Source organism: Scatophagus argus, chromosome 11 (assembly GCF_020382885.2).
Source record: "Scatophagus argus isolate fScaArg1 chromosome 11, fScaArg1.pri, whole genome shotgun sequence".
In the NCBI taxonomy this organism is placed as follows: domain Eukaryota; kingdom Metazoa; phylum Chordata; class Actinopteri; family Scatophagidae; genus Scatophagus; species Scatophagus argus.
In genome coordinates, this window is record NC_058503.1 from 15,329,554 (window position 1) to 15,352,105 (window position 22,552).

General features: G+C 41.4%; 1 protein-coding gene across 9 annotated transcripts in view; it reads right to left on the reverse strand.

Moving 5' to 3' along the window:
* The window catches only part of map2 (microtubule-associated protein 2), a 42,634-nt gene that overhangs the window by 6,093 nt on the left and 13,989 nt on the right, over positions 1-22,552 (reverse strand). For 2 of the 9 annotated variants that reach the window (XM_046404948.1, XM_046404945.1), the window contains exons 1-10: positions 14,471-14,501; positions 13,783-14,362; positions 13,427-13,666; positions 12,985-13,125; positions 11,877-11,938; positions 10,491-10,622; positions 10,176-10,317; positions 9,476-9,532; positions 8,787-9,094; positions 1,172-1,264 (exon numbers count right to left, since the gene is read on the reverse strand). In XM_046404948.1, coding sequence (XP_046260904.1) covers positions 1,172-1,264; positions 8,787-9,094; positions 9,476-9,532; positions 10,176-10,317; positions 10,491-10,622; positions 11,877-11,938; positions 12,985-13,125; positions 13,427-13,666; positions 13,783-14,317 — 1,710 coding nt within the window. In that variant the 5' untranslated portion in view covers positions 14,318-14,362; positions 14,471-14,501. Of the gene's footprint in view, positions 1-1,171; positions 1,265-8,786; positions 9,095-9,475; positions 9,533-10,175; positions 10,318-10,490; positions 10,623-11,876; positions 11,939-12,984; positions 13,126-13,426; positions 13,667-13,782; positions 14,363-14,462; positions 14,513-22,552 lie in introns of those variants that run through there. The other 7 variants (XM_046404946.1, XM_046404947.1, XM_046404951.1 and 4 more) reach the window with 7 other exon arrangements.

Consider the following 22,552-nt stretch of genomic DNA (forward strand, 5'->3'; position numbering starts at 1 on the left):
TGTTACATGCTGGTAACCATCAGGGCTACTCACATTTTACATGTTTAGGCTAGTCTAGGCTAGGTTAGTGATCTGTACACACTAAAAACAGTGGTTATCATGTTCTCTGTGTGTAGTGACACATGATTTGGTTACACGGTGATTCCCACTGCCGCAAAAGCAGCAACAAAGTCTTTTTTGTATGCCATAAACTGACCATAAACAACTGTGATATTGTTGAAATCCGTAGCTCTTTTTTCTGGTCGCACCACTAGGAAATTTAACCACCACAGTTACATACTAACAGTCATCAATTAATTATGTTGAATTATTAGTTACTGTTCATCACAGTCACAGATTTATTACTGTTCAAAATGTTATCTTTTTAAACCTCTTGGAAGGAAGACGACACACGTGTCAGTTTCCCCAGAGCAGTCAAACGCAAATAAAAAGAGAGAAACCATCCTGAGGCGAGTAAAGTCAAGCGAGAAGTTTTTATTGTCTTATTTTAAATCATGAAACTCGCATACGCTTTGATTATGTGCATTACTCAATTCAGAAAGTGCGGACGGAGCACATACTGTACCTGCCACCTTCAGATGGCTGTAAAAGGAGATAAGGGCTTCATGCAGTGTGCTTCAGTACCTGCTGTGGATGAAATGTGCTGAGTCATTTTAAATACATTTAGATTGTCTGCTTGTGTAACCTATGTATAATAACAGTGAAAGTAGTGACTTGGATGGTGCAAAATGCAGTTAATCTTGACACTGAAATTACAGTGCTTTGCTGGATTAGCAGTGACACTCCACCTAATGTGTCTCTCCTGTATTGCGACACACAGCGAAGTCAACAAAATGAGACACACAGGCAAAGAAAAGAAGAATGCACCAAGCCTAAAAATGATGTCAAAACTACAGCTACAGTCCTAAATATTTTTAAAACGCTGGAGGTGGAGACATTCAGCCTTCAGTACAAAAATTCCTCACAGGACACAAACCACTGCTAGAGAATGAAGCGCCGATCAACAGGTAAAAGAGCATCGGCCCTGCTGCCTCAGTGGGCGTGTCTTAACAATAAACCGAGAAGCTCTAAAATGAGGTGAAAAAACTAAAAACTAAAAAAAAACACAAGACAACAGAGAAACAACACCCACATGAACACTGAGACAATGGACTTGCGGCACAAGACTCACGTTTCCACCTCCTGCCGAGTAGCCTCGCCTGTCCAAGGACCCACACCTAGACTGAACATGGCTATAGTCCAGCTTAACACTGGGGATGAGAACCTGCAGGGGCGGAGGTGAGGAATGAGGTGGGAGAAGGCTCGGGCTTTTCTGTCATGGCACGTCATTTTAAAGGTCTCTTAAAACATTTATGTCCTCTCACTGTTCAAATATTCTGTTCTAGATGTCTGAGTTTGTTTGACTGTGATGTAGACAGTAATTGTTGACGCATTTGGCTCGCTTGTTGCTCTGGACAGACATCATTTACCGGATGCAACAGCTTTGAACTTACAGACGAGACAGATTCATCTCACTGTATGTCTCCCAGTACGAGACTTGATCTGGTTTATGTACCAAACCTGGCCTTAGATTCTGGCTCCTCCAGTGGATTCCCTGCAAATGTTTCCATCTGCAGCCAAAACTAGTTAGCTTGCCTTTTAGCCACATGAGAGTTAGTAGGTAATAAATGGTTTGGGTACAGAGTATTGTTAAGTTTGGCGACTTGGTTTAACAGGTACTTTTAGCCCCTAAATAAATGTAAAATCTTAAGAAAATCTTGACGGCACAATGTGTCACATGCAGAGACAACTCCTCCAGAATCTACTTGAATAAGTCGCCGCAATTTACGTCACCATTTTTCATTCAGAATCGAAAGGCAAATTAAAAGCAGCGGACACCAGTAGCTAAGGGTTCGAGGATGAGACGATGATAAATGGCTCTCTGTAGCTGCAGGGAGAGAAAGCAGGAGTCAGATGCAGACACAGCAGAGAAACAATACATTTTACCCAGCAGCACAGTAAAAGCAATGGAAACCAGACTGGATAGAAAAGAAGACATACGTACATACATATTCAACACATTTTTGTGGAGAAAAGATTAAAGAGCTCTAAAGGAGAGGAGAGACAATGAGGAGATAATTTGAGCATAACGAAGTTATACTTCGAAATACTATTACATAGAATATATAGACAAAAGTATATGGACACACCTCTTTATTACTGAATTCAGGTGTGGTACGGGGCTGTTTTTCAGGGGTTGGGATCCTTACTTCCAGTGAAGGGAAATCTTAATGCTTCAGCATACCAAGACATTTTGGACAATGCTATGCTTCCAACTTTGAGGCAACGGGCATGTCCCAGTACACAAAGCAAGAACCTGACTGGCCCACACAGAGCTCTGACCTCAACCCCATCAAACACCTTCGGGATGAACTGGAACAGAGATTGTGAGCCAGGCCTTTTTTTTGACCTCACAAATGCTCTACTGCATGAATTCCCACAGAAATGCTCCAACATCTTGTGGAAAGCCTTCTTAGAAGAGTGAAAGCTGTAATAGCTACAAAGCTGTGTATTTAGAATGCAATGTCATTAAAGTCCCTGTTGGTGTAATGGTCAGGTGTCCTAATACTTTTGTCTATATAGTGTGGAAGGAATACTAGGAGGAAGCTTCAGTTTTGAATAAGGAATGAAAAGAGTTTGTTGTTGGCTTACTGAGCATACATTCATTTCTCTATTAAAACATTCTTTACTGTTACCTTCTCTTGAGTTAGCCACAAAGTGAAGAAAGCTCTAACAAGTACTTGTAGCTGAAATCAAACAGTTTTCACAGATAATAAAACGTCACCATAAAAATTGTTTGCCCATACACAATAGCATACACTTCTGAATGTTAGTAAAACAGAGAGAAATGAAATGAATCATTTCTTGAGATGTTATTTTCCAGCGAAACACTCACTCTTTAGGATAATTAATTGGGGTTTATGTTTTATCATTTGTACCCAATTAAAATAATACTCCAGTAAATGACCTAGGCCTTTAACTTCAACGAATTCCAACAAAAAAAGAAGACATTTGTAGCCATTATGGCACCAGACCCATAAAACCTCAAATTACTGTGATTTATGGGAGACACTCAATGCTGGAAGCCTTTATTCTGTTGCTGGCAGGGAGGAAAAACAACAGAATAAAGCAGAGCAATCCAAATTTCACTGTAAATTTCACTTTTGATTTGAGCATTGCCACCAGCATGAACATTTTATGTAAAGCAAATTATCTCCCGTACAAATGAATGGAAATCAGAGCCAGTAGCAGGGACGGAAAAAGACAAATACTCAGCGGTAAACTCACTTCTCATGTCTGCAACGAGACAGGGACAACCAACTACCAAACACAAGACCCAACATGTGCTGGATTAAAGGGTTAAATGAGAACTAGGCAAAGAGAAATGACGACAGCAATTCCTGTAATACACCGAGTATTACTTCCTTCTTATTTAGCCCCCTCTGATGGGAAGACAAGCCACAGGTGTTAGATGGAGACGGTGGGGCTTGAAGTGACATTTGCCGGCATATGTCTTTGGTCATCTGATCTCTCTAAACACGAGTCCATCTTGCTTCCAGATAGTTCGGTTATTTTAAGTTTTATGGCGGTGTTCTCACAGCAAGAAGGTGGCCAAGATCACAAGCTGTCAGACCAGTTGCTATGTTGCTTTTTTTGGCTGATCGTGAGTAAAATATAAACGTTTAAAGTTCGAGACAATTTGTATTAAATGTTAGGTAGAGAGGAAAAACAGGGAGAGCAGGTAGGGGTCAAATCAAGGACCTATCTAGACCATCAAGTCAAACATGTATCCACATCTGTACAGTACAACAAAAAGGGACTTGTAATTGGACTTTGGGAGGGGGGCAGCAACAGGAACTAACTAGAATTAAATGAAGTTAATTAGTTCCTACATTTCCTCCATGGGGGGAGCGCTTCAGATTATCCTTGGAGCTGAATTTTGACAGTACGTGACTGAAGTCCAGCTTCTTGTTTACAATATGAATCTATGGAGAAATAAAGAAATAGTGTGGGCCTCTTACATGGTGTATGGGAGCGAGTGCTTGTCCTAACACCACTGGGAAGAGAGACTATTAAGGATACTAGTGTACTATGTATTTGAAAAAGTTTCATGCAGATAAATGACATGGTCCTTCAAATAAACCAAGTTTTTTGCCCCATCAATCATCCATGAACCACAGTTATTCATTTGCTCCAATTCTCTCTGGTAACACGGCAAATAATAACTAAAGCAACAATACTCAAATTTAAAAATGCCACTAATCCTACACTGCTGATGTACACAGATTTTGCATTTTAATATTTGCATATTAACTACTGGAACACATTTTAAAACTTTACCTTAGTTTGGGGACACTGGTTTCTTTAACAATCTCCTGCTAATCGTTGCAATGTACATGCAAAAAGTTCCTATAAACTCAAAATTTTCTCACAAACTTTAGCGCCTCTTGAGTCTGTCCGTCACACTAAATATTGTTGCGTTCCTATTAGGGTTAAGTTGACAGAAACTTGGTGTATTAAGAGTAAGAGACCTTAAGCTGAACAGAGCCTGGAGTGTGGCACTCAAATAAATAAAGACTATTTACAGTTCAGTTATAGTCACAAATAATTTAATTATAATTAACTGATCAACATGAAATAGCTATTACAGGGTAATTAAATTAGATGTCAGTTGAAATGACTCGGTCCCAAACCTTGTCAAAAAAGAATTTCAAATTGACATCCTTTCACATTCCTTCACTTACTGGACTTATGTATGCGCTATCATATTCTACTTGACAATTTGTTTCCTGCCTCAGCATTTACAGTTTCTATTTAATATGTGGTTTTCTTTAAAACTTTAACGCTAACCTCTTGAAGTTAAAGATGTGTGAGCACCTAAAAATGTAATGAAACTGAACCCAGCAGCTCTGATCTCACACAGCTGATCCAACAGCTCCCACTGCTGTTCTGTTGGCTGGACTTAAAATGAATGTTTAAAAATCAATTAAAAAATTTTAACTGGTGAATTTAATGATTTGGTTTAATGTTTTTTAATTTCTAACTCTGACTTAATTAATGCCTCATTAAAATGCAAATTCAATCAATTCAATCAATCAAAAATGGATTTTCAAATGTGTCACTGTATTAACTGATAAAACCTAAACACTGTAGAAGTTTTGGATTATTTAAGCAGCACACTTTTTTTCCAGGCTCTGTAAAACACGTGGTGTCATATTTGCACTTTTGCTGAGGTGTACCAGCAGGTCTTGGGCCCAGGTCACACTATGCGCTGCCGACAAGCGCAGGGTAACGGAGATGAGGCGCAGCACTGACTTCCAGATCCAAGAAGCCCTGAGTTTGGACTCTGTTGGCGTATTCTGGTCCTTGTGCTTCTATGAGGACAATCATTGGACAGGTCAGCGACTGGATGGAGGTCTGCTATGGGCTCAGGGAGGTTTGATATAGCTGTTTGGAAATGGGAACTACTACAATGAAAATTCATGGGAACTACTTAGGGTCAGGAAAGGAGGGCATGTGGAAAGTGTTACTGGTCCACTATGGTTGGCAGATGATTCCAGCTAATAAAGGCTATTTCAATAAAAGATAAACCCAGCATTTATATGTGCATATATATATATATATATATATATATATATATATATATATATGCACGTATACGTTTTCATGTCTTCTGCTGTCGAGGAACAGCAAAGCAATCCTTACACTCCTGGTCCACCAAGTAAAAAGCTCTAAATGAACTCCTCATCTGTGGTGACTGCAGCAGTTAGTTTGTCTGCAGCTAAACCTGTCACATTTTGTCTATACTTTCTGTTGTCGCATTGGTATAAAGCACAGCGGTTATTTTAATAACAAATTAGTATAAAAACATAATATATACAGTATCTAAATATGGTGGATGTAAATCACATTCAGTGGTTATTCATCCCTCTTTGGGAGCTTTTGTTAAATCCACATATGAGACGCAAACAGCAGCATTTAGGCAAAGCGTTCATCTAGATGCCTTTCTGAATGTCATTAAACATACATAAGCCCTTACGCCTTTTCTCACCAAAAGATCATACAGCCATCGCCTCAAGAGAAGAAATCTAAATTGTAACTTTACGCCTGGCACCTCGTGGCCAAAGGAGAGGAAGGGGAATCAGGACAATCTCTCTGTGCAGTCATTCACACACTGTGTTTAGATGAAAGCTGTCATCACGGTTTTGTGTCTCATAGCAGACACCTTCTGCCACCCAGGGGTGACACTTGCACAAACAAGCACACACATGCACTGTGGGGCTGTGGGTAAAGACACTGAAGGTTTTCTTGACTGAAACCAAAACAATATGTGCCTCCGGTTAAGGATACCTACCTGAAACGCAAAAATTACATGTTGATCTTTAAACAGAAACAGCACGAGCCGTTTCGGAAGTATACCAGTATAATTTCTGCATTTTTATGGAAGAGAATCTCAATCGAACTGCATTTATATTTATTAAATATCGACAAACATGGCAGAAAAATCTTTAACCAACAAGATGAAATCACATAATTACTGAGAACATATACGGCACAAAGTTATTTTATCAACTGGTTGTGCATATATATTTTTGTGCGTCATTGCTTTACTATTTGTATGTGCTTGTGCACACAAACACAAGGGATGCTCCAACACTGGATTTATCTGTATCAGTGAGGCTGATTCCAGATAGATTACGACTTTTCAACGCCTTTCTGGCAATGTCAAGTCTGATAAGAAGTGCCAACTTTTAAGTCCATGACAAGCTCAATCCTTTCCTTTCCAAAGATAGGATTTCTGTGCATTTTCTCAGTGGACATCACGTCATAACAATTACAGTAGTTTAATAAATTTGCTAAATATTAAAAATAAAGGATTCAAATTCCTCAGACAATGGCCAACCACTTCCACAGCCACGACACTACAGCTCAGATGGCTTCCAGTGTGGCATCTTCCTTTGCTATCAAGGGGAACTTTCAGGGGAAAAAAAATTATGAAAGTTATGAATGTTGACCCTTTTTGTACAGCCTGACACTTTTACTTTTACCCACCAGACACTCAAAAAAAAAAAAGACTTCCATGTTAGGAACAATAGCTCCAGCCTAGATATACCATAATAACCGCCCACACACACACACACACACTTGCACAGAAACTCCACTTTCTGTGTTTCTTGTGCAGATGACAGGCAGGCATTTGGAGTATAATTCTTCCCTGTTTTGTGGTTGGCTGCACCGAGCAACGGAGAAAAGTCATAAAGATGCCAGCCAAACGCTTAGACTTCTAATCAGCTCATCAACAGAGGCTTGTAAGAGGTGATGGCTACAGACATGCTGCTGTTTTTCATCATCATTCTTCCTGCTGCAGCGATGACTATGTTTTTAGACACATGTTGGAACACGATTTTTGTCAAACTGTGGGGTATACGCTCCATAACACCCTGCTCATGCCGATTCTGTGCAGTGGCAGAAAACACGATTTGAAACGCAGATTACTGTTGGCTGAAGGGCGGCCCTCGGTTCACAGAGCTGGGGGAAAAACTGAGGAGACAAAAACCGCTCATAGTTCTGACTCTTCCTGAGATGTCAGGTTATTGAAATTTTGAGCCTCCAAACTGTAAATTTTAGGGTAAAGACACAACCGACATCAGAGTTCTTATTTTCATCTTGTGAATGTAAAAAGTAAAAATTCATTACAAAAGAAAAAAATCCACCTGCAGCTCAGGTTTTTATCTTCAGGAACAGTTGCGTTAATCCATGGTTGACCTGAGGCATATTGTTACATCTGGGTGTTTGATGCTAGAGCTGCTTTAAACAATTTTTAACAATTGGAGCAATGACTGCACAGCAACAGAGCCTTGATATACTATAACTACATGTGGATAATGTGCTCTCAAACAACCGCTCAATTCTGTACACATGCATTTAGCTTACAAAATCCTGCTACACACTTCACTGGCACATTTACTCCGCCTCTCTGCCATCTTACAAATGGCAGGAAGAACATCAACAGTGCGCGAGCACACTTGCTAAGAGTGGCTACCTATAAAGTTATACAATATAATATGTCACGTTCGCAGCTAGTAATAAACCTTGATATTTTTTTCAGGTGTATGGAAATGTGTTTGTGTCTATGGCGCTGAAACTTTATGCAGTTTGAATAAATGGCTATGGGACTTCAATTTTGTTTTTCCACAACACACCATTCTTTCTTATGTCATCGTTCTTTTGCACTGGCGAGACAACAGACTAACACTGGAAAGGGGTAGCTAAGAGACAAAAAAAAAAGAAAAAAGAAAAAGATAATTAGTGTGGAGGGGGTGCCGGGGGGGAATAAACATATCAAGACAGAGGAAAAAGCCAGAAGATGTTAGGCAAAAACAAAAAAAATTGCACCAGGATATTTACCACTCAGCCACAGTGTCAAGGAAACATGACAAGGCTTTCTGTGTGTTTACTTACTGCCACTGAACACTTTGCTGTTGCTTTATAGTTCAAAGTTAGATATCCACATATAAGGAACAAAGGGGGGCTGGTATAGATTTCATCTCTGTATGTTACATAAACTAACAAAAATAAATTTTTTCATTGAAATATCCATCTCTGACAGTATAAATGGAAAACAGAAACGAAGACTCATAGGAAAAACAGAAAGATAAAACGCAACATTGCAGAGATGAAAGAAATGAGCGAGTTGTTAGACAGACGTGACAAGTTTTGGTGGACGTGAGGGAGAAGATCGTCACCTGTCCTCCTTTGGGCTGGTACTTGATATTCTCCGTGGAGCCAATCTTGGACTTGACGTTCTTGAAGTCAGGCAGCGGCTGGTTGATGATGCGGAGCTGCTTGGGCGTCGTTGCAGGCGACTTGGGTGGGGTGCGGACTACAGCCACCTTCCTCTCCTGGGAAATCAAGCTGAGGGAGCGTGGGGTACCAGGGGTCCTTGAGGATGATGAGTAGCTGGGAGGGGTTCCTGGGGTGATGGCTGTGGAGCCAGGGGTGCGGGGGGTGGAGTGGCCGCTGCGAGCTGAACGGGAGCGCACTGTTTCTGTAACTGGTGGGGAGGAAGGTGGAACTATTTTCATCTTTCATTTGTGTGATTCAAACAGGAAATCAGAATAATATTACATACAGCTGTCACTGTCTGTACTGACTAACTTCTGAAACACTGTCTTTGAGGTTTAACAAGTGCAGATGCATAGACTTCAGGCTTTTAGAAGTTGGTTTTCAGGCCACAACATGTTTTGCAATGAGAGCTTTACAGATAGACAGCATTTCATAACACTGAAACATACACAGTTATAAGTCTCACGACAAAATCTCTTATCATATACATTGAGTTGCTAGTTAATTAAGTAAATTTGTACAATTAAATGTAACCCAATACAATAAGCCTACAATAAATGTCACTAATTTCTCTATTACAATAACCTACCTGTCATACTAGGGGCTCGTCCTGTCCTGTGCTCTGCCCTCATCTCTGTGTGAAATGCTGCAGGAGGCAAGACAGCAAATGTTTCAGATTCAGTAGGAGAAATGATGAGGGGGCGGAATGAAAGAGGAAAGGGAGAATTAGGGGTTCTTGGATGTGCAATTCCAAATGTGTGCAGCTGGATCTGCGCTAATGGCAAGTTGTAAATGGAACATCAGAAATAGTTTGACATGCCGTAACATCACGGAGCTCATATAGATTTTCCTTCTTTGATATCCGAAACAAAATCTGACAAGATGAAACATTTTCACTAGGTGAAATCTACATACACCCTGCAAAGAAACGTTACAGCTCATGCCACATTCACATCGTGTTGAATACTAAAAAAACATAATTATTTTTCAGTTAAAATGCTTAACATGCTGTTTTCAAACTTAAATAAATACTGTAGTAGACACCAACAAACAGGAGGCAGCTAGTTTCTGAGGAGGTGAAAACATATTTCTATGGGTAGCTGAGCACAACGGGCAGGACTTGAGCTCTCTTTAGTCAAATTCAAGAAATCAGTTATCAGCGTTTCCTTTCATATTAGTTGAATCAGCTTGTTTTTTTCCACATACTGGAGGCTGACAGAGCGAACATCTAATACCACTTAAATACAGATAGTTTGTGAAGCAACCAGCACAGAGGAGCTGCAGCCTACATGTGGGTCTACGAGGAGCTGTGGAGCCAGAGCTTGTGATGGAGGTGGAGCTCTCCTCCTGGTCGTGGTATCCACGGCGAGTCAGAACAGAGGCGTGCCGTGGCAGTGAGGACCTCTTGTCGGGGCTCCATGACCCACCGTCCTGTTGGACCAGAGACAAGGTGAGCGAGTCTGTGATGTATTGTTTAATAAAAAGCGACACAACACGTTTAGGTGGGTAATATCGCAAAATAAAAGTACATTTTGTATATGCATATATTTTCATGTTCTTCACAGAACTCCTGCAGCTACAGTGCTGTTCTACCATTCACCTACCTTTGCTATGAGTCTCTGTAATACTGGGGAACTTTGAGGCTCTACTGAGGATGGCCGAGGTCTATCTAATGAGGCAGCCACTCTGGATGTGGAGGTGGGGATCTTTGTTAGTGGCAAACGATGGGCATGGCACTGAGATGATACCACGATGAGGCCCAGTGGGTGAGTAACATGGCACCAAAACACAGGACACAGTATGACAAATAACAGTGTTTTAACATGCACTATCAGAGTACAAGATCTGATGCACAAGATGCATCCTTTCTGTAGTGAGGAATGAGACATTAGCATCAGATCTTATCGTGTGTTTAGCATTTAATTATAGCCCATCACAACAGCCATTCATGGACATTTGTTGTGCACATGTCAGTAAAAGAAATTAAACTATCACATCAAAATGCAAGAGAGAGTGAACAATATGTTTCACCACGCACAACCATGCAGGTTTTCATGCTGCATGGCAGACCACAGCAACAGATACTTTGGCAGAACATAAATGAAAAGTAAAATAGAAATATAACGTGGGCTCAAAGCAACAGAATACACTTACAGTATGCTGTAATGACATGACATTTAAGAAATGCAGAAACTGTGTTATTTTAGACTCAATAACTGTCATTACCACGGTGGAGGAGTAAAATGGAGTCACGACCACAGTCCCTGGAGAAATGTCACCGGGTGATTCAACACCCACTCAGTCAAAAAACTAACCCAACTAAAACCCATGAAACAAGGCATCAATGGCAAACATTTTACAAAAACCAACCAACAGAAACACGTTTTCCATGAAATACAAAGGAAAACAAACAGTAGTGTTAAAATAGAAACGAATGGATCATTTTTCATGCAGGAGTCAGGGCTCAGATAGAGAGAGGGCAGACTGTTCTCACTTAAGCCACATATAATGCATGTTTGTGTTGGTTTAATGTTGATCTGAACAGATGATAAGGTTGTTCTGGAAGTCACAAGAGAACATATGTAACAGCTTTTTAATAAGTCGGGTGTTAATTATTCAGTCAAATTAATGTGGTGTTTTTTTGATTCGGTGTCTGAACTGAGAGAGATGCACAAGACTAACTGTGAGTTGGTTTGAAATCTGTTTTTACCTATGCATCAATGACATATGCAATAAACCTTGTTGTTGTTTACCAACTTTTCTGTTGCAAGACTCAGCAAAGCAAAGGAAAAGAAGAGTGACAGCAGATCTAATGTTACAGGGTACAGTTTTCTGGAGAAGGAGCAATGGTTTCTACCTTCAGTGTCAATTTGTACTGACTGATGTTTATTTAGCTGCAAACCTTCAGGCTGTTTGTCAGTAAAGCTTTTTGTCTGAGTGGTTTCGGTGCCAGAGGTGATGCCACTGTTGGGCTGGTGGAGTATACTCACTGATGCTCTGTCGCGAGACTGTCTGGCAACACTGAGAGGCTGACGACTGTCCGGTAGGGCCTCTGAGAGACAGACAGAAACAGATTTACAAGAATATTAGAACACACAGACAGAATACGTTTTAACCTTGAACTTCGTAAATGTCCTACAGAAATACTAAAAATACAATTTGTTTCCCAAAAAGCCATTGTAAGCTATATGACAAACTGCATGCTCTATAGGAGCGGGTTGCTGTCCCCTTGAGAGCTCTGTTCTGCAAAGATTTGGCAAGATGTCACACAGAATGGAGGATTTTGTATTATGTAAGGCAACCCTGGAAAATAATCTAATTGGGGCAATGCAGCAGTATACCAGGCTTTCATCATCAGTGACACAGAACTCAGTCCGTCAGGGGAAAATGAAGTGCAAACTGCCTCTGGGACAGAACAGCATTACAGAGTTCTTATATTATCAGGTCCATGGGACAAAACCATGGATTACTAGTTGCCTAGCAACCATAGGTTGAAAAATCTCAAGATATGTAATTCTTAAAAAGGGAGGTCAGGAATGTTGTATAGCTTTTTCACAACAAATTGCCTTTTATTATCAGACAATCTGTCACATTTTTGCAATCATATAAAATGTTTATATTTACATTAATGTTTATGTTAATGCCTATATTTATATTAATGTGATAAAGCAACAGAGAACCGACAGCTCATGAAGAACATAAAAACAGGTGACAACAAAAAACGATGCATTTAAAGAGCTGACTTCACACCATCTGAAAATCTTGTTTTTGCTGACCTTGCTGCAGTGATGTTCAACTAGAACGTGTTCAGAAGATAACTTTAACCTCAGGATGTCAGTGAAACAATGCCTTCAGGTTGGTGTTAAGCTTCTCTTAGAGGAACAAACAGAGAATGTGCACAAAGACAGCATTAAATAAAGCCAAATGTATGACAGTCAGTCTTTATTGTGATCAAAAACGAGGAAATGCAAAAAAAAGCAGAACATAAACAAACAAACACAAACAAAAAATAGAAACTGAAAGTGGAGGTGAGATGTGCTGAGAACTGGGTGTTTTCTGAAAGCACCACCTGTGTAACAGACCAAGGCAAAGTGTCACCTGTGAGTCTCCTTCTAGGACAGGAGTGGTGCTGGGTGGGGCGAGTTTGGCGGACAGCTGGTTTCATCACACTCCTCTTGGATGGGGATTGAGTCTGAGTCTCCATTTTTTTGGTAAGCTCTGTCTTCCTTATCACAGCTACTTCATCAGAGGAAATAGGGCCATTGACAAAAGCAGTCACAACAATAAGCACAGACAGATGGTGAACCATGTGAAAACTTAGAATACTGCAGATTAAAAACTCCCCTATTTAGTTGAACAAAAACCAGCTGACTCAAATCAATGCGTAAGCTAGTTATTAAGACAACACATTTGTCTGACATAAACAGTTGTATGTAGGTAAGCAATAAATCACAAGATGAATAACAACACTTGGTAAAAAAAAAAAATACTCAGAAAACAATACTAAAGGTAATCAAAAGAAAAACAAAACTGTGGGAACCTTTTTTCTTCTTGACTTCCTCTCTTGGGATGTAAACGGGTTCTTTGCGGACAGGCTTGCGTTCTGGTGTGGAGATTCGGCCTTTAGGCCGCCCTCCTTTGGCCTTTGGTTTAACTGGCTTTTCCTGCTTTTCTGTCTTCTGCTGTGTCTGCTTGTTCTGGACTACAGCAGGCTTTCTGGCTGGGCTGGCAACCTTTGGCAAAGGCTCAATCTGCTCTGTCGCCATACTCTTGTCATCATCTGCAGTGTGACAAACATAGGAGATGAAAGGACATGAGACAGTATTGAATGTGTTTATTTGAAGCATAAGAGGGAAAAGAACAATACGAAGGAACATATCATCATTGACATCTCACCTTGTGTGTCAACCCAGGAGCTGTCCAGGATGGAGTCGTCCATTGTGGTTTCATCTCTATCGTAGCTTTCTGTCGGTCCTTCGGTGTCTATGGTTTGAGCCTGTTTCTCAGGGGAGACGGGGGTCTCAGGAACATCAGCCACCTCCTCTAGACTGGCAGCCTCCATGTCTGCTTCTTGGGCCAACTCCACAGACTCCTCCTCTTCCTCCTCTTCCTCTTTCTGGGCAGCAATGCAAATAGCTTCACCCTCAGGTGGAGCAGAAAACCGAACGCTGTGTCCCGGCTCCTCGGCTTCATCGATTGTCTGGACCACAGTGATGAAATCGTCCTCAACTGTCACCACTGATTCGATGGCAGCATGAGTCTCTGGGATCTCCTTTGCTGCTCCTGCTACTGCTTTCTCTAACACATTTTCTTCATCTTCCTCTTGCTCCTTCACAGGTTTTTGAGGTTCTTTCTCTACAGTTTTCATGTCTGCTTTCTCCTCTGGTTGTCTTGCTACCTCCTCAGGCTTGTCTGCAACCTCTTTGCCCATTAAAGCCACTTTCTCTCTCTCTTCCTTCTCTTTCAGTTCTTTCTCTTTTAGTTCCTTCTCTATCGTCTCTCTCTCCTCCTTCTCTTTTAGTTCCTTCTCTATCTTCTCTTTCTCCTCCTTCTCTTTTAGTTCCTTCTCTAGCTTCTCTTTCTCCTCTTTCTCTTTTAGTTCCTTCTCTATCTTCTCTTTCTCCTCCTTCTCTTTTAGTTCCTTCTCTATCTTCTCTTTCTCCTCCTTCTCTTTTAGTTCCTTCTCTATCTTCTCTTTTTCTTCCTTCTCTTTTAGTTCCTTCTCTATCTTCTCTTTTTCCTCCTTCTCTTTTAGTTCCTTCTCTGTCTTCTCTTTTTCCTCCTTCTCTTTTAGTTCCTTCTCTATCTTCTCTTTTTCCTCTTTCTCTTTTAGTTCCTTTTCTATCTTTTCTTTCTCTTCCTTCTCTCTCAACTCTTTCTCTGTTCTTTCTTTTTCCTCTCTATCTTTCCTTTCTCTCTCCTCTTGCTCCAGCTTTTCCCTCTCCTCTCTTTCTTTCTTCTCCCTCTCTTCTTTCTCTTTCATCTCCTGCTCTTTCTGTGCTTTCTCCTTCCTTTCTTTTTCTTCCTTCAGTATTCTCTCTGCCTCTTCTTTCTCTCTCCTTTCCCTCTCCTCTTTCTCTTTAATTTCCTTTTCTTTTCTCTCTGCCTCTTCTTTCTCTTTTTTCATCTTTTTCTCAGCTGCTTCCCTCATCTGACTTTCTGACTCCTCTTTCTCCTCTTTGTTTATTCCTAACACTGGAGAAGCTGCTCTTTTGGGGGAGCCATACATTTCTTTTTGTTTAAGTTTGGAAGGTGAGAGCACCGGGGATAGGAGCTTATCATCATCAATGTTGCTCTCCACAGACGAAGCAGGCGAAGTTTTGACAGGTCTGGCAATTCGATCCTTGGCCACGCCGGTCAGCTGGTACACATCTTCAGCATCCACTTCCTCATAGGCCTCTTGGTGGACCAACTTGACCTTCTCTCGAAGCTCCTGCAGTTCTCTTTCTTCCTCCAAACTGAGAGGCCTGTCCTCCATCTCCAATTTGCGAATCTGCCTCTCATAGTCAGCAATCTCGGTTTCTGACACTGAGCCTTCACGACTGGCTTGTCGCTCAGTCTCACTCTCTGATCTCCCGCCTTCTTCTAGAGTCACAGTGACTGTTGGTGTCACAAAAGACTCACCTGGCTGAGCAGATGGCATCTCACCTAAAGTTCTATCCAGCTGTTCATCTACAACCTCCTTGGCCTTTTCTTCAGCAGAGTCTTTTCTCTCTAATTGATTCTGGTCTTTCTCTTCAGTTGCATCTGCACCTCCTGACGGCTGGCTTTTGTCCTCCACAGATGTGTCTCTGACTGCTAATTTTCTAGCCTGCTCAGCCACTTTCTCCTCCAGGACGGAGGGGGTGAAGACCTGTGCAGAAGTGTCTGTTGGGCTGAACACATCTGCAGGGGAAGGCATGGGCCCTGAATATTCACTGAAGACACAATAGCCCATCTCTTCCAGCTGGCTTTCACTTTTTCTGGGACTCTGTTCCCCTGAAACTAGGCTAGCCAGTGGGTCTTCAGTGAAGGCAGGAACATCAGCTTGAATAGATTTTCTTCGAGTGGCTTCTGGGTCATTGTTTTCTGATGCAAGTCTAGAACGGGTGCCAGCAAGGTCCAGCATCTCAGGCAAGTCTTGTGCCATCACTGTGCCATTTTTGTAGGTGTTCTTAAGGGGCTCTGGTGATTCTGGTGACTCCGGTTCAGGGCTGGGTTTTGAAACTGGTTCAGTGGTCCTTGGAGGTGATGATGAATCTGAAGTGATGGAAGCTGCAGTCTCCAAGATCAGGGGAGGGAAAGACGGGGTCTTATCAACAGAGGGTGTAGTGACTGGAAGGTAGTCTGCTGACTCATCTAGACTTCCACTAGTGTATGACATGATATCTGTGGCTAGTGGGGAGAAGTTTCTAGGTCTGCCTTGGCCACTTTGATCCATAGCTCCAATAGTGATGTTAAGTGAGTAACTCCTCTGCTCCAAGGCTAGTTTACCGGGGGAAAGCCTGCATTCATTACTCTTGTCAGGAACTGTGAACACTCTAGTGTCTTCTGTTTGACTTTTTGCAGTTTCAGGTTTATCTTGGACTTCAGATAGTGTGCTGTAGCTCAGCTCCTGAGATTTGGAATCAACTGTACTCTTCTCTTCACCAGCTCTGCTCAGTTCGTAATAACCCTCACCCTTACATTGGGGAGCCTCATCAACCTCCATGGCTGATGTTTCAAAATATGCTGACATGCCAGACCTGTCTTTTGTGTCTCTTGTAGAGTCTCCTCCTTGAACTTTGACTCCCACTGAAGAGAAATCAGAAGGAGAACCAAGACTGGTGAGCTCCACTACCTCCACTGATGGCTGTTTCTCTGACACTGTGATTGGCTCACCATATGTAGGCTGAAGGGTGATTGTTTTGGCAGATTTTTTGGCTTGGTTTTGAATATTCGGCGGTTCAAAAGATGGCACATCCATGGTGGGGCTCTCTGGCACAACACGCTCACCAGCAAAGAACCCTTGAACCTGGGGCTCAAAAAACTCCTCTGGGCGTTTTTCTGATCCAATGCTGTCAGGGCTCATGGAACCACTTTTCTCGCTGTCCTGCTTGTCTGAGTCCATCTTCAAAGCTGAAAGGACATCTGTAAGTTGGCTGTTTTGATCACCATAGTGAAGTAATGCTTTGGCATGCTGTGAATGAGATATTTATGAAGCAGGGACTGGGAAAGCTGTTATCACAAAAACAGGCAAAGCTCTCCTCAGGAACTTACAGCACAATGATACAGCCATCAGTGAAGAAGTACGGCGAGTTTATGTCCACCAAGTCACAGATGGATGAGGGTATGGTATGGTATGTGACGGTACCCGCATGAAGTAACTGTGATGGTGATGTATGGAAAACAAGCAACAATATATGGGATGGATATCCATGCGAATCTTGAAAACATCAGACACAAAAAGAAAATTTCTGTCATTCTTTGTAAGTAGAATGAAATTTTATGAGAATTTGACCAGTTCAATTCTCTCAGTGTTGACATAGCTTCTTTAACAATAAATTAATTTTGGATCTTAACAATGACCTTCACATTCAAAGAATACTTAGAAGAAAAATATAGAAGATTCTTGCTGGTAAATGACAGAGAAATGACAGTGACAAAAACAAACATACAAAAAAAACTGAATTTGAATTTTAAGTTGTTTTTTTAGTACATTATGAGACTAACTATGCCACACTTAACATGAGACAGCCAAAACAACATCCCCGGCAGATTATGTACACAAGATCATGACAATGAGTGATCCACATTTAGTAAGTATGATTCATGGCTACAAAAAGTGCTTAGCACCGACACATCAGCACCAAGCCATGTGCAAACATAAAGAGAAACCTGTAAGCCTCTAGCCGGTGAACAGAAGCACTGTTACGTTAAGCAACACTTCACTTCATCATACCAATACAAAACAGCCGGCCTCAAAAACCACAGCACAAAATAGGAGCTAGCGCAAAGATAGCACATAATAAAACCAGGTTAAGATAAAAGAATGTGAGTCTTTTCACCAACAAGCCTGTGTTGCCTTGCAGCCACAGCAGAGCGCAGAGAGACTTACTTGCCATTCCATCTGAATTATAATGCTACTGTTACTGGTTCCTTTTGACACATCTAGCATTCTTATACAGTGCAGTAACATGCAGGCAAGGAGAGCAGAGGGCAGGACACACCTGTCTCCTCGCCCTCTGCTTCCTCCTCCTCTCTGTCCACAGAGCTTTCTGCAGCAGCACTAGCTGCTTCATCCGGCTCCAGGTCTAGATCCTGGGCCTCGTCTATGGCCTCTGCCTGCTCTAAGGGCTCAGCTTGGGGGCTGTCCAGCTCGGGCTCTTCCCCACTCCACTGCTGCTCATCAAGAGCTGCCTCGGACTCTGCTGCCTCTGCACTCTCCTCCTCCTCCTCCTCCTCCTCCTCCTCCTCGTATTCAGCTGTAAGAGCCTCCATGGTCTCTTCTTCTCAAAAACAGGGTGAAAGGGGGACACATTAAGACTACGGGCAACACAGACTTGGGCTGTGAGAACACAACTTGAGATGGGACACTTTCAGCTCTGGGAAAAGATGACCTAAAGTATGTCTGTTCACACATACAGATACATTACACATACAGTACAGAGTGTTGTGTGCATGGATTTTAATTCTGTTGGCTTCAACGTTAGGTGCTTAGAGTCTTCAAGAAAACTATAAAGATATCTTGGTTCTGGCATGCATGAGATCTCTTTTTATTTTGTTATCATTTACTGTTAACCCATTTCTAGTTTCTCTTGCACAAACAATGCCTGCAATCCAGACTGACATGCCATCATCGATAACTGAATTTATTGAAGGAAAACGGAGGCATAAATAAAGTAGCAACACTTCAAGCCCTAACACTGTGCTACTGTAGAAGCACTTCTGCTCAGAAATCCCTGGCTGAAGAGCTAAAATCCAGTACAGTAAAAAAGCAGAGTGCCTCTGATGCTTGACATTGTATGGACTGAAGTTTTAACTGTGTATGGGTCAGTGTGGGGGTGTGCAGTTGTGCTCTTCAGGAGCCACTGCTGTCTGCCATTTTGAGTTACTGCTTAGGTTACACAAATGTTTCCACAAGATTTTTCTTTAGCAGAGACGACTAGAATTGGGGCAGCTATCTGCAGTCTGTATTAACATTTTTTATACATTTATATAGTTTCACAGAGGCACTCTTTACATCTCTTCTTTTCCCTTGTTTATTGAATGAACACATACATTTAAAAAACAAATGGATAGATATAGCGATTTAGAGACTGATCAATATTTTTTTGTATTCTAAGTCTCAACAACATCAGGGATATGAATTATGTATCTATCTATCTATTATCTATCTTAGACATGCTGCCCAGTCGTAGTATTTATTTTCATGAATGGATAACATAGAAGGATATTTTGTGTAACTGTAGAACTGTAAAACATTTTTTTACAAGAAACTGCCTGTATCTTGTATTTCAAAAGACAATAAAAGTGGAAGGTTGAAAGTAAGTGTAAGTAAGTGGAGCTGAAAGTCTTCCGAGTGTATGAGAGTCGTAGGATGAGTGTAGGGAGTTTGACATGTTGAGAGGTTATCTTAAAGAATGAACCAAAACACAAGTCTGGGAGATGATTGGAATAGAGAGGTTTGTACATGGAGGTCATTTATCATGCATGGTAGCTCTGAGACATTCATGAAAGCCATTTGGACCTTGGACTCCAAAAAGTAAGCATTGGAGGCCATGTGGTCCTATGGATGAGAACCTATAGTGTCTTATGTCCATTAAGTGAATCACAATTGAAACATTGTCTGTCCTAAGAGACACCACTGCTACGTCTTGGACTCAACAGGATGGCAACCACTGGTAGCAATCGCTTTGAGTGAAATAAATGAAGAAAAAGTAAATGTGACTGTTAAGCAAATATGAAATTGCTCAGGTTGTGAGCGAACAAACATCACAGGGAGACACAAACACACACAAAGACGGACGAAGAGACGAACTGACGGACGAAGAGACGGAAGGACGGAAAGAGGGAGGGATGTAGGGAGGAGGACAAATCACAGAAGAAGGAGAGGATATCGGCGTTAAAAAGTGAAAGGAGGGGAAAGGAGTGAGCGAGCGCAAGAAAGAAAGAAAGAGAGAGATAGAGAGAGAGAGAGAGAGAGATAAATGGGGGGATGGCATAGAGGAACCATGCGTGGTTCACCTTCAATCTGTCTAAAGGCCACAGCCTGCCCTGTGGGGCGAGAGCCCGAGTGCGTCCACTCTGGGCTGAACAATGGGTGCTCATAGTACTCCTCGTCGGAGTGGTAGGGGTCGTCCTCGGGCACGGACACTGAGATGGAGGGGGCGAGGAACTTGCACCTCTCCCGAGAATTTTGGAAGCGGCGGAGAGGCCCTGCCTCCTCCTCATCCCCTACATCTACAAACAAGACAGACACAAGGAGAAGAACTGCAGGGAAATCTGGACACACGGACTGAAAGAGAGAATGAAGAGGAGGAAAAAGATAAAGGAAAAGGAAGAAGAAAATAATAAAAGAAAATGGAGAACACACCAAAGAATGCCCATCTTAAAGACAATCTAACATAACTTAGAGACGACTGTTGGACTGAATGGGGTTTTGCAGTTTTGATGTAAGGAGCTAAGAAAACAAACACTGTGTCATGTGAGCATATGGTCTGAAGTTAGAAATGAATTAGTATTGTTGGATCATTGCAATAATTCATTTTTTACTTTTTTTATTTTTTGGCTTAGGTCAGTTCCTCATCTGGACTTTGTAGCTATGAGATGGCATTTGATTGAACTGGAAAAAATAAATCATAGTTCAAATGGAGCCAGATGTAGTCCTGGAATCTGGAAACTGGAACTAGGAAATGATAAAACATTCACTATGTTCTTCACTACATAAATCCTAAAGAGACATTTTTTTTAACATGGACATTTTTTGCAGTGAAAAGGGAGATAAAACTTAAGGAGAAAAAAAAAAAAGTCAACAAAAACAGATGGAGTCACCAAAGAGGGAGATGCAAGAAGAGGACAAAGCTTGTTTGAGAGTAAGAAAAACATAACACACAGGACATTGACAAAGAGACAGCGACAAGCAACTCAAAGGTGACAAAGCTCTGGAGGCCAGTCATACTCTAAGACAAACAGAATCAGTATATTGCATCATTTGAGCAAGGTAACCCAACAAACTGCTTCAGGGATGAGTGATTACACTTAAATAAAAGACACACAACACAAAAAGTAATACAACAACAATTATAGTACTAATACAGCAGCAGGAACAACGCAGTCAGTAACGTGTATGTTTTGCCATTGCCACTACAGAAACAAACCTCTATAGCTTCTCCATACCAAACTTTTAGATCCAGTCAGACAACATCTATTCATCATTTTAGAGCAATAAGTCATATTAACACCATATCTACAATTCTGAGATGACTGAGCCTTTTTTACTTGCTTTCTGCCATGAGCACTAACACAGCTAACTAATTTCTTCTACTGTATAAGTAACACAATGTTAACAAAGCTGACCAGTTGATCTGTATTTGGTGCACGGCTGGCCGACCTAAACACTCACCTCATTACATTCCAGCCCCTTCAGACTGAGCAGACATGAAAACAAAGGCCAAGCATGAAGCAGACTGACGTGTAAGTTACACCGTACAACCATGTCTTGCAGGCAGATGTCACTAAAATTTAAAACTAAAATTTAAAGTAAGAGCCAAGTAAGGCACTGAACAACAAAAAAAACCCCAAAACAACTAAAATTAGGTGTTTTAGGTCATTTATGAGCATTGTATTTCTAATCTTGTAACGTCAGAGGCCTAGCTAGCATTCACGTACTTAGCTATGTGTTTTTCAGATCACCCAGACTGTATTATTACAGTTCGTAGCAGCTTTATTATATAAGCCATTTTTTTTTCTCTAGCCCTTACCTTTGTTACCATCCTTCAGTCTTGGACAGAAAATCATTTGGCTTTAGTTTGGTGGCAGCTACATTATAGTACATTACAGTACTGTCTTCAAGTAAAGTTTATAAATCTGCAGCTACAGTCAAACAAACACAAAAAAAGACTCACAGTGAACAATGACAAGAAAACACAACACCACGATTAGACATGCAAAAGAAATAAATAAAAAAAAAAAAAAATCGACAGACAACAAGAAATTGGAGGGTTACATAATTGGCTGGCTGTCATATTAGTGCGTGTGGGAAGACAGCGATGTGTGGAGGTTAGAGAGGATAATGGAAGGAGAGGATGATAAAAAAGAGAGCACTTGTTGTAACAAGTTGGTCATGCAGGTGAGCACTTCTTTCTTTTAGATATAAATGGCGATGACGATGAAGGCACGATACAAGTTGTATCTGTTCCAGGTGTACGATGAGGAGGAGGAAGTAGGACTTCAGAAGAAATGGATGTCTGAAAAATGGAAAACGTGTTCCTGCTTTTAGCAACTCTGGTGTGTACAGGTCTCTTGAACAGGTACCAGTGTGTGGTTTGTCCCCTGTACACAGGACATGTTCTGACAGGGGAAATTAAAAAGTACACCCAGAGCCAACCCACATCAGTACCCCGATGTGGTGGCGATCACAACGCTCCAGAGGCTTCAGTCATGGAAAAGAAGGAAACCACACTCTCCTCCATCGGAGACATGCTCT